Here is an 18,158-nt window from a genome sequence, read left to right on the forward strand (position 1 = left end):
ACCAAAACCTTCTGAATCATCACTCCTATTTTTTTAGCCAACTCACCAAAACCAAAAAAAGTACATCTTGTAGACTTTCATCTCAGAAAATTCCAAAAAGATCTACTTTTGCTCCATTACCAGCATCCTAAGCCAAGCCATCATCACTGAGGTATTGCTCATTTAATCAGCTTTTTCTATGTCTGATTCCCAATCTTCCCTCCCCTAAAGTGCAGCTACAGTGGTCCTTTAAAAACATAAACTATATCAGACCACTTTCCTACCTAAAGCACCTCAATGGCTTCCCATGTCACATGGAACAAAATCAAAATCTGTAACATGGCCTATGAGTCCCTACTTTCTCTGAATGTCTCCTATCACTATCCTCTTGCTCACTAGGTTCAATTCATTTATTTGTTCATCCATAAGTGTATCCATTCAACAAGAATCTGTTCCCTAAACAAGCCAAACTTGTTATTGCTTCAGGAACTTGCACATGTTACTCACTTTATTGGAATACTTTTTTCTTGGATTTTCTCACACTCTCTTCCTTTTAATCATTTAAGGCTCAATTCAAATAGTACTTCCTCAAATAATAACCCCGTCTACTTACAGTAAGCTCACATCCTATTCCCCACCCCATTAGAGAGCAGCATATCACTGTATTTTATTTCCTTCACAGTATTATTCACTATCTAAAATGAATTTTTATTTATGATAAGATTTATGGGACTATGTCTCAAAGTGAACCTCTTTCTTCAGGATCAAGAGCACTGCCTTGCCATATTGTGACTAATATTTATGAATGGATGAATGAATGAAAATGTACAGCTCTTAGATTGTGAGATATTTCTGAGCTGGCTCCAATATTACCTCTATTTACATCCCCAATACTTAGGATAATGTCAATCTCAAAGCAGATATTCAGTAAATAATGAATTAACAAAGTTCTTTTGGAGTTTCAGAATCTCTGTTATTGATTATATTGAAGATGGCTCAAACCTGATTTGAATCTGTTTCAGCAGTCTGCTACACAGATTTTTATGAAAATATTAATTAGAATGAGATCATAATACAAATACAAGCGCATATTAAGAGAAAAAAAATATCCAATTCTATCTAAACCACCCCACAATATTTTTTTCCTGTGAGACATCGTGACTCACCATCTGTCCTAATATTTTTTTTATTCTTAACTGAATTTGCAAAGAAATTAAATATCTAGGTAAAAAATGTGGTGCATACTAAACTGAAATTTAATAAAGAGATTTGATGGCCTTATGAATTGGAACTTGAAAATGCATAAAAATGCATTTACATCACCTTGAATTTAGTACAGTTATTTGAATGGCCTAAAAAGATTGTAAGCAAAGATAGTGGTCCTAATAAATGACAATACATTCAATAGAAATGAATGTTCAAAGCCCTGAATGGGTTTTAGCCGGGTCTCTTTGGGTTCAGTGCTATCTCCTGATAGGAAAGAGGGGATAAATGTCAGTACCACAATGGATTCTACAGTGGCCGCGAAATATGCCTGGCGTTCTAAGCATAGACAAGAGGAAGAGTAATATCTAGGATGCAAAGGCCTTTAAAAGTATGAACAGGAAATACAATGAGATTTGTCTTGGGTAATATACGCTAATAATAAGTGGAGAAAAGCCACCTGAAACATTCATATGCAGAAGAGTATGTGAAAGTGACAGAGTGATGAAAGGTAGCAAACTACAAACAGAATGCCAGTGATTTTATTGTGATTTCATCACCCCCCAAATAAATAAATACATCAATAGGTTAAAAAAAGACAGAAAGAAAGAATAAAGAATGGAACCCTGTTTCAATAGCAATAGCATGGTCAAGAGAACGGGAGTCTAGAGCAGATGTCCTCTATTCTCCCCAAGGCTGGGGACAAGACACTTCCCTCTCTGGGCTGCACTTCCCCCTTCTGTAGACTAAGAGAGTTAAATCAGCTACCTTTCATTTAAGATCTCCTTCAATGAAGTCACTCTACTACATATTTGGTACTTGATACATTTTTTCTATTAATCATTAAAGTATTGTTGTTGTTGTTGTTTTTGGTCTGGAGATGGAAAAATGTGATCAGCAAAATGAAGACTGAGAAGGGTGCAGGTGAAACCATTCGGAGAAACACAGAAGAGAACTATAAGGAAAAGCAGATGAAATTAGGGACAGGAAATCAAAATTTGAAGCTCATCTCTGTCACTAACTTACTCTCCCGTACTGGGCAACACACATCATCATCGTTCTGGGTTTCATTCTTGTCTGATAAAATGACAAAATCACTTTTCCTACCCATTTCAGAAAGTGGCTGTAATGATCAAGTAAAATAATGCTATGGAACATACTCACACATGTTGTTGTTTTCACATATTTTTATCACAGCTACAGTTTAGAACTCATCTCCCAAATCGTCAAATGGCTTTTTTTAATTCATTGTTTAGGTCTCAACTCAACCATCACCTGCCTGGTGAGACCTTTTCTAACCACGCTATTTTCACTGCAGTCACCCGCCACCCCCGCTCCCTCCCCCAGTCTATATTATTTCCTACACAGCATTATATTGCTTCTTCAAGAGTTTAATTGATCATTGCATTCTTTCTGAAACAGAAGAGCAGCCCTGGGAAAGCTGAAGGGTAGGCTGTTTTGCTCACTATTGCATTCTAAATCCAGGACATGGAAGACAATCCGAAAATATTTGCTGAATGAATAACTGGTGGTTTTAGTGCTGCAAGAGTTTTAGAAATTATCTCGTCCTCATGCTTCAGTTTGCAAGTATCACAACTGAGATTCAGAGAGGTTAAGTGACTCACTGAATGCTGCACCGTTAATTATTATAGGCCCAAGGTTTGGGTTGACTGAATAAGGCTCGTTTTATAAACATTGGAAATAATGCAATGTCAAACAAAAATTGGTCTGTGAGAAATACATGCAGATGAGCATGAGAAAAACAGTGCTTTCAAGTAAAAGTCAGTGTGTACACACATTGTATCTGTTCTTCAATTCAGTAAAACAAGCTGCCCATCTGTCTGTTAAGACATCCTCAAGGTTCCAGAGAAGAGAGACTTTTGAGCAATGGGATGCTATGTCAGCAGTAACCAAGGAATCGAGGCCAAATCAGGGCCCCCATGTGAAAACCACACCCCAAAACCCTGTCTGGCATAGCTGATGGTGACTAAGGTGACCACAGTGTGGTGGGTTTTTGGAAGGGTTCCTATGCAAGAAACCTCCCACCCTGAGCTCTGCTGAGTGTGGGCACTCAGGAAGACTATCCTCCTGCAATATGGTTCATGTGAGTCCACAGGATGAGACATTGGAGCCACGGTGTCCTCCTTCTCCAAATTGGTGATGCTCGGAAGAGAGAAGCCGAGTCACTGGGCAGGAGTGCACTGCACTCAGGTAAGTTTTCTTTGTCTTACACGATGGACTGGCTACTCTTCTGTCCTTTGAAAAGGATTTTGTGTTCATCTGAATCGATGTGCTCTTTGATTGATAGTGTTACACTGAGTTTTGTTCTTACAGAAATGTGAGCATATGTCTCTCTCTTCCCAATAAGGAATAAAGAATGGGAAGGAGAGAAAGGAGGAAGGGAAGGAGAAAGGGCAAAGGAAGGAAAGTAGGAAGAAAGGAAAGGAGGGGAAAACTGATTCTAAATCTTAAGAGTTAACTTGGAACATTTTAGATCAATCAAAACCCCTGTATTCTGATCAGAGATGATAAGGGTGGGCATCACTATTCATGTTCAGAAAAAGTTCCTAGGATTTGTGGTCTCTCTGCAATCAGTTTCCACCAACTGGAGAAGGTGTTTGCCCAAACAAGAGTGTGAGATTGCAGATGGCATTGCTGGCTGCAGGTGCCGGAATGGAGGTCAGGGAAGTCTCCTCTGGCCCTGGAGATGGCTGGGCAGACCAATTCGAAGCCACTGGTGACTGCTGGGGCCCAAGCGAGGCAGCCTCATGAAGAGATGTCCACAGAGGTATGGAAACGCTGAACCTAAGGAACAGAAGGCTCCCAGGGGACACAGTAGAAGCTCATCTAACAAACTACAGTTAGTGTGAAAATGCAACAGGCTACCTCAGAAGATAGTTGTTCATTCAATGTTTTCTGAGGCTCAATGACGTCAAGAAATCATCTGGTCCCTGCCTGCTTCCACAGCCTGCTCTTGCTTTCTCTCATGCTCTTGTCCCAGCTCCGGGCAGGCTGGAATCCTGTCCACTTCCTGGGTGTCCCAGATTCTTCCTCCCCTCCCCACCTTTGCAGAAGCTTCCCCAATGTTCCTAGCCTTGCTTTTCCTAAGTTGAGCCTCTAAACATCCTTTCATCCAGTCTTACCGACACTCCTCTGGAAAATCTCTCCGGCAATCCACCCCAGAAGGGCCGGTTGTCCCCCCCTCTGTTCTCCATAGCATCATCTAATTCCCCAATTAAAATTATAGCCACTATGTAATAAGTATATTTGCTAAATGAATAACTGAATGGTGTGGTTCCTGTTAGGCACTGTGTTAAATGCTTTTAAATAGGCAATGTCCTTTAATTCCAGAAGAATCCTTTGTGTTTGGTGGTGTTATCCCCATTTCACAGACAAGGGAAATGGTCTTTAAAGGGTTTCATACAGCGAAACCCAAATCCTTACTCATCTGATTCCAAAACCCACTCCCTTACGTCCACCCACGTTGCCTAATCCATGTCCTTTGTGAGAATGTGGATACCGAGGGGGATCTAATGAGACCGATGATCTGATTCTCCACGATGCCCTGCCATTCTGTGGTACTTGGGGGGCTCCGGGGTCTGCTGTCACATCCCTGCTCTCCACCAATTAACGGGGTGTCCATGAGCAGCCCACTTCATCTCCGAGCCCCAGTTCCCCCTTCAGCAAGCTGGTGACCTGATGTCTTTGCAGACCTCAGGGGAATGGAATAAGAAGCTGCCTAGAAAATACCTGGCAAGGTGCCTAGCAAGGTGCCTCGCAGGAACAAAGGTTCTGGGGAAGATCCACGTCTCCCTCTCCCTAAAGGAAGCAATCTGTCTCAGCTACCTTGTGCCAGTTAAACTACACAGGCTCCATAACCTTTTTCAATTTTTAAAAGTAGAATCCAAGGTTTTTGTTGGCAAGTGATGGACTATGTGGGGGCCCAGACTCCTGGCCCACAGTCCATTAGGGAATTTGCCAGGGGAGCTCAGGAACCTTCCACTAAAGTACTCCCTTCAGAGGCAGTACTTACAAAGCCATCAATTTCCTTAACAAAGAGCCTCTGCTTAAATGCCCCTTCAAGCAGTGTTATTTACACAGCCATCCACTTCCTTTTGAATTCTCTGCCTGGGGGGTGGCCTACCTGCAGTCCTTTCCAGCTGCTAGTTGACTAGGCTGGTTCCCAAGAGGAAGCTAGCTGGACCAGGACTTCGTTTTGAAAGCAATTGGATTTGGGGTTATCAGAGAGTTCTGGGGGGTGATTTAAGTAACCACCAAAGTCAGGGCTTCTATCCACCCCTTCTCCTGAAGTTGTAAAATGTTTGGACCTCATCAAAGAGTTATGACCACAGTCAGTATGGAGATAAAGGAGGCTTGCCACTGGAGCCAGTCTTTCCTTCACAGGAAGGTACAATCTAACTAAAGAATCCCCCAACCCCTTTAGTGGCAGAGCTAGGATCTGAACACAAGCAGCCCAGCGCTGACATCGTGTAGAGAGGACCACTGTGAGGTGGAAAGTCAGTGATTCAGGCCAACAAAGCTCTACTAACTTTGTTGCCTGATAAATAAAACTTAAGAAAGTGACTCTTAAGAAACAAACCTTTAAAAATACATGCTTCCCTCACTCATAGTCTGCACTTATGGAGCCACAAATTATTTACAAGGTCCTGGACTAAATCCTAGGAATCAGAAGAATTAACTGGGTCTCAGCATGCAGAGAGCTCAGAGTCTAGTGAGCGGGCAAGAAATTGACTGACTGACAGCATTTTGCTCTGAGGCACAAGATGCTGAGAGCAGGAAGGAACCCCACCAACCCCAGCTCAACCTTACCCAGCATCAGAAGGCTTCCTTTAGGGCAGTGGTTCTCAACCTTCCTAATGCCACGACCCTTTAATACAGTTCCTCATGTTGTGGTGACCCCCAATTTCATTGTTACAAATTGAACATAATTAAAGCATAGTGATTAATCACAAAAACAATATGTAATTATATATGTGTTTTCCAATGGTCTTAGGCGACCCCTGTGAAAGGGTCCTTCGACCCCCAAAGGGGTCGCGACCCACAGGTTGAGAACCGCTGCTTTAGGGGCTAACACCTGGGTTGAATCTCTGAGGAGGAGGAACTGGTGGGGACACACCCCAGGCAGGGAACTCTGAGAGCAAATGAAAGGAAGCTCGGGGCAGGGTCATAGGTGCAAAGCCCAGAAGATTTTGAAGCCCAAGGTACATGTGACTAGATCAGACCACTCCAGTCTTGATGGCTGATGCCACAGTAAGGAATTTAGATTTACCGTATTTTTCCCTGTATAAGACCCCCCCCCCCCCCCCCGCCCCCTGTTTCAGACTGGTGTTGAAAGACAAAACCACCCTGAAGTCTCTTCAGGTCAGTTTCCAGGAGTACTTTGTGGGCCCCTGAAGAGCATCCCACTGGGGGGAGGTGGGTCTTAAAACATTGCCCCTTGCCCGGCTGGTGTGTCTCAGTGGCTGAGTATTGACCCATGAACCAGGAGGTTGCTGGTTCAATTCTAGGTCAGGGCACATACCCGGGTGCAGGCTCAACTCCCCAGTAGGGAGCATGCAGGAGGCAGCCAACTGATGATGTTTCTCTCTCATAGATGTTTCTATCTCTCTATCCCTCTAAACAAATCAATATAAACACATTTTAAAAAGCCCAAAAGACAAACACTGCTCATATCATGTCCTGATATTAGGACCTTACAGCAGCAGGCCCTGCTCTTGGTCTTACTGAGCCCAGCTGTCTAGGAAGCTGCTGCCAACTCTCCCACCTCCACCGGGGGCGTTACTATGCCTATTGGGGCGGCCCCACCAATCCCTGCACATCCTCACTGACCACTGTCCTCTGTAGTCCTCCGAGGAAGGGTTTTGGCTCCTGCTTGTCACTCACACCCACACCCTGCCTGGCGCCTGACTTCATATGCCGCAGGTGCTCCATGTAGACAGAGGAGTGAGACTGGTCTCAGCAAGACCCCAACGCTGAGGGCAGAGGGCAGAGAAGACAACTCTGGTGGTTGTGAGCAGGGATGCACAGGCAGGGCATGGACTATTTTATCTTTCTGGCGAATTAAAATTGAAAACCCTTAAAATTATTATAATTTCAGATTTGCTTTATCTTAATTTCCCCTTGGAATTTAATCAGTAGCAGCCAGGAAAAAGGGGCCTTTAGTTTCTCCCTCTGTTAAGTAGTTAACGATCTGTAAACAAACACTCCAGACAGTGTTTCTTAAAGAGACCCTGGGATCTTTTTATGTGGAGATTCCTTTTGCAGAGTCTATTGTTGTCCCTTCTCATTTTCTGTTTGCTGGTAGGCTGTTCAGCTCTGGAAAGTACACTTAAAAAATTAGATAACAGTAATGATCAAGAGGTAGCATAAGTTTCGTAGCTCAGCCTGAGGGCCTAAGAGCCAGATCCCAGAGCCAAATCCCTTTCTTGGGGAGCCTTGAGTAAATTACTTAACATCTCTGTGCTCTTTCTTAATCTATAAAGTAGCCATAATATTAAAACTACCTCATAAGGTCAATGCAATTAATCAGAGGAACTGATAGGAAAAAAGTGATTAAGTCAATTAAATTAATAGCAAGCTATTTCTGCTATTCTGACTACTGTTTGGAATGATGAGATGGGGAGGGTGGTGATCTATATGCACATCTCATCACTCCCACTTGTTCCGAAGGTCTGCTAATTTGGAGGAGGACGCAGCTCTTACAGTTTTGGAGTTAGGCAGATCTTGGTTCAAATCCCAGTTCTGCTACTTAATAATCACCTGCTTTGAACAAGTCATTTCACCTGTTTGAGCCTCAGTTTCTCCTGGTGTAACATTCAGGGGACAATCCCCACCTTCCTGCAGCCTCCCTCAGAAAGATCACGGGAGGAGGTTTCCGTGGCTGTGGTCCCAGCATGGGACGTGGCTGTCACCAAAGTGTGTTTCCGTTTGTGGTGGTCTCCCAGCTCAATAAACAGTTACTGAATGGAGGCCACTTTCTCAAAAGTCACTTTAACATTTGGGGGCTCTGTTGTGTCACCTGGAAAGTGGTTGCCAGGGGTGCTGTGAGCGTGAAATGAGACAAGGGAGTAGAGGTTCTCCAGGGGAAATCAGGTGCTGCCCAGGCTCCTGGCCACTCTTTTCTGCCTCAAAGGGTCATTTGATTCAGGATGCCAGACACTGACTGGGGACCCAAGGATGGACACGATGACATCTTTCCTCATGAATGAGGAAAACGGATGTGTCCATGGAAAATGTGGTGGCCAACACAATTACAGCTGTGCTGCTCCAGGCCCAGGGGTGAGACGGATGGGGTGATACCCTCACCTCTCTCTCCTCTGCCTCGATGGCTCCCTAACTGGACATTCTTTCACCCACTAGGTACTCACGCATCCTTGCCAGCAGTTGGGTAGCAACTCTTTCTGTACAGGGCCACACAACACATGTGCTGGCTTCATGGGCCCATCCAAGACCTCTGTTGGAGCTGCTCTGCTCTGTCTTTGTAGCGGCAAATATCTGAATCAAGGGGGATAGTTCTCTTTCAAGCAACTGCATCTCCCCAAACAGGCAGCAGGTAGGGTTTGGCTGGGACAGTAAGTAGCTTTCAGATGCCTGCTCTATGCAGACATGCACTGGCCGACAGGGCTTGGCACTGAGGGCAGAATGCACACGTGGGAGCTGCCTTCTTCTCCTTCCATGCCATGAGCAACAGCCTGGCCACGGCCTTCAAGGCCCTGAAGGGTCAGAGTCTGCCAGGGTCCCGCCCCTGGTCTCTCTCCTTCCCTGCCATCCGGCCATGCTGACTTTCTTTGACCTCTTCCGAAGCTCTTTCCTGCCTGGAGGGTTTAACGGTCTGACCTTCTTGCAGTCCTCACTCCATCCCCCTGCCCCACTGCTCCCTAATTTGTCCACTTCCTAGTTAGCCTTCAAGTCGCAGGTTAAATGTCGTGTCTTCAAGGAGGCCTTTCCTGACCCCTCAAATAGGAAGGAGGACCTGCACTTACACACCTCCCATATGTCCATGCAAAGGCATTCTCAACGATTGTTTTCAGTAACTACTAGTTACTGGCCTCATATCCCTGGCCTCTCTGGTCTCCCTGGCTCACTGCTGGTTTCCTTGCAGCTAGCACAGTGCCGGGCACACAGCAGGCATCCATGGTCTGGGAACGGGTGACCTGGTGTGACCCGGCAGCCAAGTTGCACCGCCTTCTGTCTGGTTCTCTGTGTGAGTGAGAGCACGAAGCTGATTTATTCTGCAGGCGAGGGCAGTGGGGTTTTCACACCATCCCGGCTGCCTATCCATCATCTTATTTTAAGCACATTACTTTTCTCCAAAAAGAAAAGAGGAGGCAATTAGGTCTATATCCCTCACTTGCTTAATATTTCACTTTCCCTCAGGGCATTCCCTTCAAGTGGAGATCACGCTCATGAATATTAAATGTCTCTTCCAGCCCAACATGGTCCCCAAGAAAGAACGTAGAGCCAGGACCTACTGAAAGGCCCACAGGGACACTTGGCCCCCGGGCCTCTCCCCTGTCCCCGGCTCCTAGGTCAGGACTGCAGAGAGGCACAGCCAGGCACAGGCATGCGCAGGCAGGCTTCTGGTCGCTTACAATGCCACAAAGAAGCCCTTGTTCCTGGCTACCCAGATTCACCTGCCTTGGACGAGGGCTGCCTTTCAAAGGCACACATCAAAGTTTGATCCCTATTCCTCGAATTCAGGCAAGCTCCAAGGCCTCCGTGCCTGACCCCTCCCTGAGAGTCAGGAAGCCGCCGGGCCCAGGGCTAGAATTGCTCCCTTCTGGCCTCAGAGGCCCTCCTGTTTCTTTTCATTCCAGCCCGGCCTCTCTGTGGGGTAGGCCTCCCGGGTTTCCAAAGGAGGTGGTAAACTGTGGTCTGAGGCTGAAGGCAGGCTTGATCCTAACCGGTGCTGACTCCAGGGTGTTTGAATGCATCCATCAGACCTCCCGGTAGAGGACTTCAGATCTTTGGTCCGGCCCGCATGGCAGCCTTCCACCCCATCGCCTCCTTTTCCTGCGCCTTTGTCCCCTTGCTGACCCCCTTTGACCCTCTGGGTTAAAGGAATTCCTTTCTCCTCCCCAAGCCCTCATTTCTTTTAAAATGCACAGTTTAAAAACAATAATGATCTGGGATTTAAATTCTAGAAGTCAGAGCTGAAAGGGCCCCTGGAGCTCCTCCAGCTCATGGCCATCCCTTTCTAGTCACTTTGCATAAGGTACTACCACGTGCTGATGGCAGGGCCCTGTTCGGGACCATTTTGCCAGAGATGGATTGGCACCTTTGCATCACTTGCAGTTGAGATGGGACTTGAGAAAAGGGAAGATGAAGTGGCACGGACGCGTGTTTTTGAATGTTCGCTAACTGCCATGCATTGTGCTAAACACGCTACAGACCTTATTTCCTTCTTTCTCTCAACAGAGAGACGGTGTGTGAAAATGACGTCCATTTTCAGAAGAGAAGGCTGAGACTCAGACAGAGGACGGGAGATGGCCAAGATGGCCCAGAAGTAACCAATAGACACATTACACCCAACAGGTATTTGAGCTCAGGCTCCTGTCTCTAGCACATTCCCCTAAGTGACAGCTTCCCCTCATGCTAAAAAACAACACTGCTACTGTCACAGGAGGGCGAGCTGTTAAAAACGAAAATACAGCCCCAAACCCAGATCGGCCTTATGTCGCGGGCACGGGCTCTGTGCAGTGGAACATTTATGGGGTGGTAATAACGGAAGGTTGTCGTTTTCATGACTCATGAAACAGGCACAGGAAGGACATGTGCATTCACTTTCGCTTCCTGCTGTGAGTCAATGGCACCAACGCAGAAACAGGGAAAAGGAGGCTCTCAAGAAGTTTTGTTTTTTTTCTTTTTTTTGGGGGGGGGGTTCCTCTGGATATTGACAAGGTCTTTAAAGGCAGGCAGATGGGATTTGAAGCCTCCTATGACTTAGCTGGCTGCTTTACTTAAGGCAATTCACTTCATCTCTCAGTGCCTCACTGGTCTCACCAGCCAAATGGGCATTATTATTCTGATTACACAGAGCTGCTGGGAGGCTGAATAAAATCACTTTAAAAAGGGGCTCTTAATACAAAGGCTGATACAGTTGGGTCCCTCATAAATACAGTGACTTCATGGGTAAGTGTGCAGGTCTGCCTAGGGACTGTGAATCGCACCTCTGCTATTTCTAGCTGTGAAACCTTGGGCAAGTTACTTAACCTCTCTGAACCTCAGTTTCTGTCCTCTATGAAACTGAAATAATATTATTTATCTAGGGTTCCTGGGAGGATTACTACAACTTAATTATACTGATATTAATTATTAATTATACTGATAACATTAATTATAGCAGTGGTAGCAAACACATAGGTAAGATTTACCGGGTATTGCTGTTTTTAAATGCTTTACCTATATAACCTCATTTCATTCTCAAACCAACTGTAAAAAGTAGAAACTATTACTAGCCCATTTTACTGATGAGAAGCCTGAGGCACAAATAAAAAGTGTCTGGGCCAGGCGTTTCACCCAGATCCACATGGGTGAATACCCATATCCATCTTAACCCATCATTAATCCTGAAGCCATAGGTCATCATGCCAGGGCTAAGCATGCCACCTCTCCTAGCTGACAGCACCACGATCACCTTCATCACCACCACGACCACCAGTATTTCTCTTTTCTTCTTTTAAAGGTCTGTCTTCCATCCAAGGGAAGCTTTATTTCAAGAAGGCATTTTGGCGAAAGTTACTATGCCTTCTACAGAGGGAGGGCTGAAGGAATGCAGGCCAGGAAAAGTTTTATTTTGTTTTGTTTTAAAATTTTTCATTTTTTTTGGTTAGGTGAGAGGTGGGTCATCTGTCCCGATTTCATGTTGTTAGAAAGAAAAATAACAATAACTGTGACTCCCGGCAGAGCCCATTCTCCCCCCCTCTCCCCTCCCAGATGCTGTTTCCCTTTTAGTCACTGTTGATCTAAAGGCTCATCAGAACATTCACCAAGAAGAGGAGGCGATTCATCTTTTTGTTTTCCTTTCTGCACTTGGCTAGGATCAGGCCAGGGCGGCCTGACAGAGGGGCCACGAGGCTGGGTGACCTGCGCCCCTCCCAGTGACTGCTGGGAGGCGAATGGATCCCTCCGCCTCTCCCTTATCTGCCTTGCAGATAACTGAGTTACTGGCCCCTGTAGTAGGACTGGGCAGGGATGCTCTGTGAGGACCAGGGACAATGTAATGCTAGTGGCAGGGAATGAGCGAGAAAAAGAGACGCCCAGTGAATGTGCACGTCTGGGAACGACAACACGGGGGTCCCTTTGCCTTGTTTTCTTAACTACATACCAGCGTCAAGCAGAACTGGAAACCCCACGCCTTCCGGTGTTGGACAATCCGTGTCCGAGAGGAAAAGCGGCCTTCGGCCCTCAGCCCAACTGCTTTCATTACACAGAGAGAGAAACTGAGGCTCTGAGCTGCTAACGTGCCACACGCCCAGGCTTCCAAGTCTAAATGGGGACCTGCACCCAGCTCTCCTGAAGGACACAGGACGGGAGGAGAGGGGCCCCCACCAGCACAGCTCCCCTCATGGACTAACTGTCGTCGCAGAAGGCAGCTCATTTCCAGCAATGGCTCGAGATACGTTACTAAGTGTAACCCCTTTGGTGATGCTTCTCATTTTGTCCCACTAATTTGACCACTGCCCTCCCTCCTCCAGCTGCTATCAGCAGCCTGTCTGTAGCTCATGACTCAGTGCTTGGAGACAGAATCCCCACGCTGCCGAACAATGCCTCCAGCCAGTGCCTGCTGGGTGGGGGGCGTTATCATTTTACTGATACCACATTTTTAAACTGACATCTCAGGCCTGGTGTATGTTATATTTTAAAGGGAGGGGGGAGACGAGATAATTTCCACATTGCCAGGATATAGCATGCATTGCCCAAGAGGTCTTGTGGGTGGTATTCCTCTTAACAAGCAACTTGCCATGTTGCAAGGGGGACGAGGGTCCTGGGGGTGGGAAAGTGGGACAGGGACGTCCCAGGCTGTTGCATAATAACACACTGGCACCCTGGGAATACTCCTGGATGTGCGGGCTTCTGAAAAGTGGATGCAAACGCCACCATAAATCTGACACCCCCTCACACGGGTGGGGGTAGTACCAAACCCAGGGAAAACATTAGCCTACTAAATGGTCAGTGCCAAAAAATAGAAAAAGGAGAGAAGGAAGGAAGTTCCTCAGATGGGAAGGCAGAGTGCAGAGTAGAAAAAGCAAAGGCTCTCCACTTCGTCTGGAGAGAGGATCCCCTTCTCTGAGCTGTGTGACCTCGGGCAAGTTAAGACATCACTGTAGATCTAAGATCCCGCGTCTGGATACCAGAGGCCTCACATCGGTTCACGTTATACAAAGGTGCATGACACCTCATGGGTATCGATAAATAGTGGTTGTTGCTGATACACACAAACATACTCCCCAGTCCCCCTCTCCCCCCTTCCCCCCCCCCCACACACATTGAGAAAAGTAATAGTTAATGTGTGTCAAGCAGGTCTAACTTGCTAAGAATAGGGCTAAAACTCATAGTATCTTATGACAACAATTTTTGGTCAGGATTCTAAGTGACAACAGAAACCAACTTGGCTAACTTAAGCAAAACAAGCAAACAAGCAAACTCTGTTCAGAGAACATTGGATACTTATGGAAGACTCTCTGGGAGGGCTGGAGAGCTAGCCTTGCAGGCTCTGAAGCCCAATTCCAAGCTCAAGATTAGGTCCGATGACTGGTCTTGCGAAGACATCTCAGAGCTGCTGTTACACACAGAACCTTCAGCCCTAATGCTGGATGCTGTCGTTGGTACTTTGGAAATGCAGGGGGTGTGGCCACTGCCACCATCTTTAATCAAAATGGTTTCTGTAGGGTCACTCTGCTTCTGATTCAAAGTCTTGGGTTGGTGTCTGATTGGGGGTCAGGAGGAGAGTGCAAGTCTTGTGCCCACACTCAGCTACAAGCGGGGCTGGGAGATGCTTGTGTTTTCAACTTTGGTCGTGGTGGTTGGACTCTGCCTCATTATCATTACAACAAACAGTTCTTTTCTAAACCTAGGGAAGGGAGTCAAATAATAACTATCTACAAATTGGTAAATAACTGCCACAGTTGAATCCCAGGATTTTTACCATTTTCTGGATGAGAACATTGAAGCTTAGCCCAGGCCTCATGTCTAAACTATGGTATGAACCCAGCCAGTCTCACTCAAGCCTGTTCAGTGGGCCACTATCTTGACCACTGTCTTGACAAATGTAATGATGCGAACAAAGTCCACCTTGGCAAAGCCTCCCACGCTCCAGCCCCCTTTCTCTGACTCATCAGAGCTGGATCTCTGAGGAGCCCAAGATGCATGTCGATTCTTGCGCTGCTGTTCTTAGAGGAATATGGTTTTCCAGATTAAAGCTGTGGAGTTTGTCCTTGGAATACAGTTCCTGGGAGCTGAGATCTCTGGGTAGATAGATCCCTTTTCTTCTTGGGATGCCCTGTGTCTCTGTGAGTTTCTCTAATAGTAAATGGTGAGGGCGGGGGGCATAGTGGAGGTTTTTCCTATAGCACAAGCCACACTCAACATACAGGGGCAGCAGAGAACCTTCCCTGGACACCACCCACACCCGACAGTTTTGTATGCCCTTCCATTATGTACCCCATGAATTGTCCTGCAGCACTATGTTCCCCACTCACCCCGGGAGCCCCACAAGACCAAGAGCTACTGTTTTGCAAGTAGTTTACCACCATGAGCTCTGGAGTCAGGCTCTCTGGGTTTGAGTCCCCAGTTCTACCATTTAACTGCCTCTCCTTATTTCACTTCCCCGTGCCTCAACTTCCTCTTTTGTAAAAGCAGGACACTAATGGAATTGTTATGAGAGTTAGTTTATAAATATGCTTGATATATAATAGACTAGAGACCTGATGCACAAAATTCGTGTAAGAGTAGGCCTTCCTTCTCTTGGCTGCTGGTACCAGCTTCCCTCTGACACCCGGGACCCGAGCTTTCCTCCAGCACCCAGGACCCAGGCTTCCCTCTGGCCGCCGACAGGCACCCAGAACCCAGGCTTCCCTCACAGCCCCAGCTTTGTCCAGAAGGTCATCCAGAAGGACGTCCAGTCTAATTAGCGTATTATGCTTTTATTATTATAGATGTTCAATAAATGTCATCCATCAGCAGCAGAATAGGTGGAATCTAGTAGAAAATGTCAGTATAAAAATGGATCTCTTAGGGTCCAAGTCTCATTCTCTTACAAACTTTCTCATCATCACGCCTTTCCTCTGAAGCATTTCCGTTAACGCTGTGTGCAAATCATTGATTTAGTCCACACCAGCTATTTTGTCCAAAGTATAGGCGGGGAAGTGAGGCCCAAGGAGGTATGGCAAGCTGGGGCTGGACTCGCTGTCCAGTGCTATTTCTAGCAGAGGTTCCCAGGCCCCACCACTGTATGCTTACAACTCGGTTCTTTTTCTGAGAAATGATGAACCATGTCCTAATTTTCACTTCCTCTCTGCACCAGACTCCCACCACCAAGAGCATCAAAGACTCCAAATCCATAGACCAGGGGTCAGCAGATGTGGTCTGTAAAGGGCTGAATAGTAAATAGTGTAGGCCTTTTGGCCCATAGGTCTCTGTTGCAACCACCAAATTCTGCTGCTGTAGCAGGAAAGCACAGCAGACAATATGTAAAGGAAGGGTGTGCTGTGTTCCAGTAAGGCTTTATTTACACATGTAAGCAGTGGGACGAGTTTGGCCCATGGAAGGTATTTTGCAGACCCTTTCCATGGACAAGAAGCTTCTCCTGTAAGGGCTGCTTATTTTTGTTTATGGTTGCCTAGTGCTCAAGCAACATAGAACATGGATGTCAGAACCCAAGCATCCCTTTAGGGTACCATATCCTACCTTCCCACATCCTACCTTTCTCCCAGAAGCACTTGAATCACATGCCAACTTCGTGCAAGTAAAACAGGTAGCTACTTCCCAGCATGATCTGAGAGTCATGTTGGGTGTCATGAGGATGACAGCAAAGGTGAGGGTTTGGTTAGGGTAGAGCTTGTGACTATGAGAAATAATAATCACACACCTTGAAAATCACACAACAGAAGAGCAGTCAAGGCTCTTAAAAACCACCTCACTCAATCCTTTCAAGTTACAGAAGGTAAACTGAGGCCCAGGCTAAGGAAGCCATTTGGTCAGCATTATCCAGCAAGTTCTCACCACAGCTAGGACCAGAGCCTGCTTTTCTTCATTTTAGTCCAAGGCTCTTTCCACCCCACCACTCGGCTAATATCAGGCTTTTATACAGACCGACAAACTGAAACCAATGGAGGAGAAGGAAAAAAACAAACCACCTTCTGCCATTTAAAAACCCAAGGTCTTGCCTAGAAACTCTCCTGTCCTCCCTCCCTCCACATCTTTCCTTCCTTCTATCCACAAGCAGTAGTGGGACCCCCCTATGGTGCTGCTGGGCCCCTACTTGGTGCCAAGGAGATAGTAGGTGCTCAATAAATGTGTGCTGCGACTGGAATAAAAGGTAACTTATATTATTTACCTCAGGGAGCTCACAATTTAGCAGGAGAAGGTCTAAATGCACCGGAATGCACTGCAACTGTGAAGACCCCATGACATTTCCTCCCCTTTCCTCCTAGAAAATTGCCTTTCAGTGAGAAATCTTCCCAGCACTGTTTCCATTCCCCCCACAGCTGCCCCTGCCCTCCTCAGATAGAGCACCTCTGTCTTTTGTACTTGCAAATGATTTGTGATTAGTTTTCACCTCCAGCCCAGGGGATTAGCCTGGGGACCTTTGATCTTCAGGTATCGATTTGCATCTTAAAGGAAGTATGATCTCATCTGGGCCAGCTCAAAATTCCATCCCTGCCCCCCAACCCCTGTCTGTTTACCAGCCCCGGGCTGGCCAGGGCCTCCCAAGTGGGGCTGAAACAACAAGATCAGCCAGACTCCAAGAAGAGGCCTAGGGAAGGTGGGAAAAGGACCTTTGCTTTCTAAACACAGGCTGGTCTGCTGTTCCCTCTTCGAGTCAGAAAAATGCCCAAGGTTGGGAATGCGCTGGGGGGGAGAGGGTGGGGGGAAGGGGGCTGGTGGTCCCTGGATCCTAGAGGGAGGTTGCGTAGCCAAATGGACTGAGCACATGCCTAAGAATCAGACAAAATGAGGTCCAAGTCCTGGTTTTGTCTCAAATCACTCCCGACCTGTATGATTCTGGGCAAGGTTTATAATCTCTCTGGCTTTTGATGTTTCTCATCTCTACAGTAGGAATAAAAGCCTTAAAAATCTATACTACTAACCATCCTGGATAGCTGGTGTGAAGAAGAGCAATACTGTGTGTAAGGTGAAGTTAGGTCAACAGAGTTCCCAGTCACCTCTGTCCTCTATGAGAACTTAAGCTACCCAGGGCAGGGATGTACTTGCCCTTTGTTTCCATTGCTGTATTTCCTGGTGCCTAAAACAGTGCCTGGCCCATAGGAGGCACTCAATACACATTTGCAATATAAGTGAGTGAAACTTCATTCAGTCACAACTATTTGCTGTTATTGTAATTGGTCAAGGATTCCTCACTGTTCGTCCCTATCCAGGCCCAGGGAAATGACAAAGACTTACCAATGCAATTGAAGGAAACTTCCTGTTGGCAGAACAGGGAGCAGCCATCACCATTGATCTTATTCATGTCATCGCATTCTTCACCTTGGCCTCTGCAAAACACATAGGAGAGAAAGGGATCTCATCAGCTTCAAAACGACAGCAGGATGTGGATGTGGCAAAGTCCCCTGCAACCCAGGCCTCAGGTAAGTCCCTTTCCCTGTGTAAGTCTGTTTCTTCATAGTCAACATGCGATGCTTAAAAGGTGTACATCTGTCGGATCCCATGCCATTTGCTTTATTTCTTGTTTCTGATGACAACAGAATTTCTGTTTCAAACACTTTCTCTGAGAT

At 46.4% G+C, this 18,158-nt stretch overlaps 1 protein-coding gene across 1 annotated transcript in view; it reads right to left on the minus strand.

The window, feature by feature from the left end:
- The window catches only part of PAPPA (pappalysin 1), a 221,475-nt gene that overhangs the window by 95,978 nt on the left and 107,339 nt on the right, over positions 1-18,158 (minus strand). Inside the window, exon 9 of the mRNA XM_059657843.1 lies at positions 17,827-17,918. Coding sequence (XP_059513826.1) covers positions 17,827-17,918 — 92 coding nt within the window. The remainder of the gene's footprint in view (positions 1-17,826; positions 17,919-18,158) is intronic.

Source organism: Myotis daubentonii, chromosome 11, assembly GCF_963259705.1.
Source record: "Myotis daubentonii chromosome 11, mMyoDau2.1, whole genome shotgun sequence".
In the NCBI taxonomy this organism is placed as follows: domain Eukaryota; kingdom Metazoa; phylum Chordata; class Mammalia; order Chiroptera; family Vespertilionidae; genus Myotis; species Myotis daubentonii.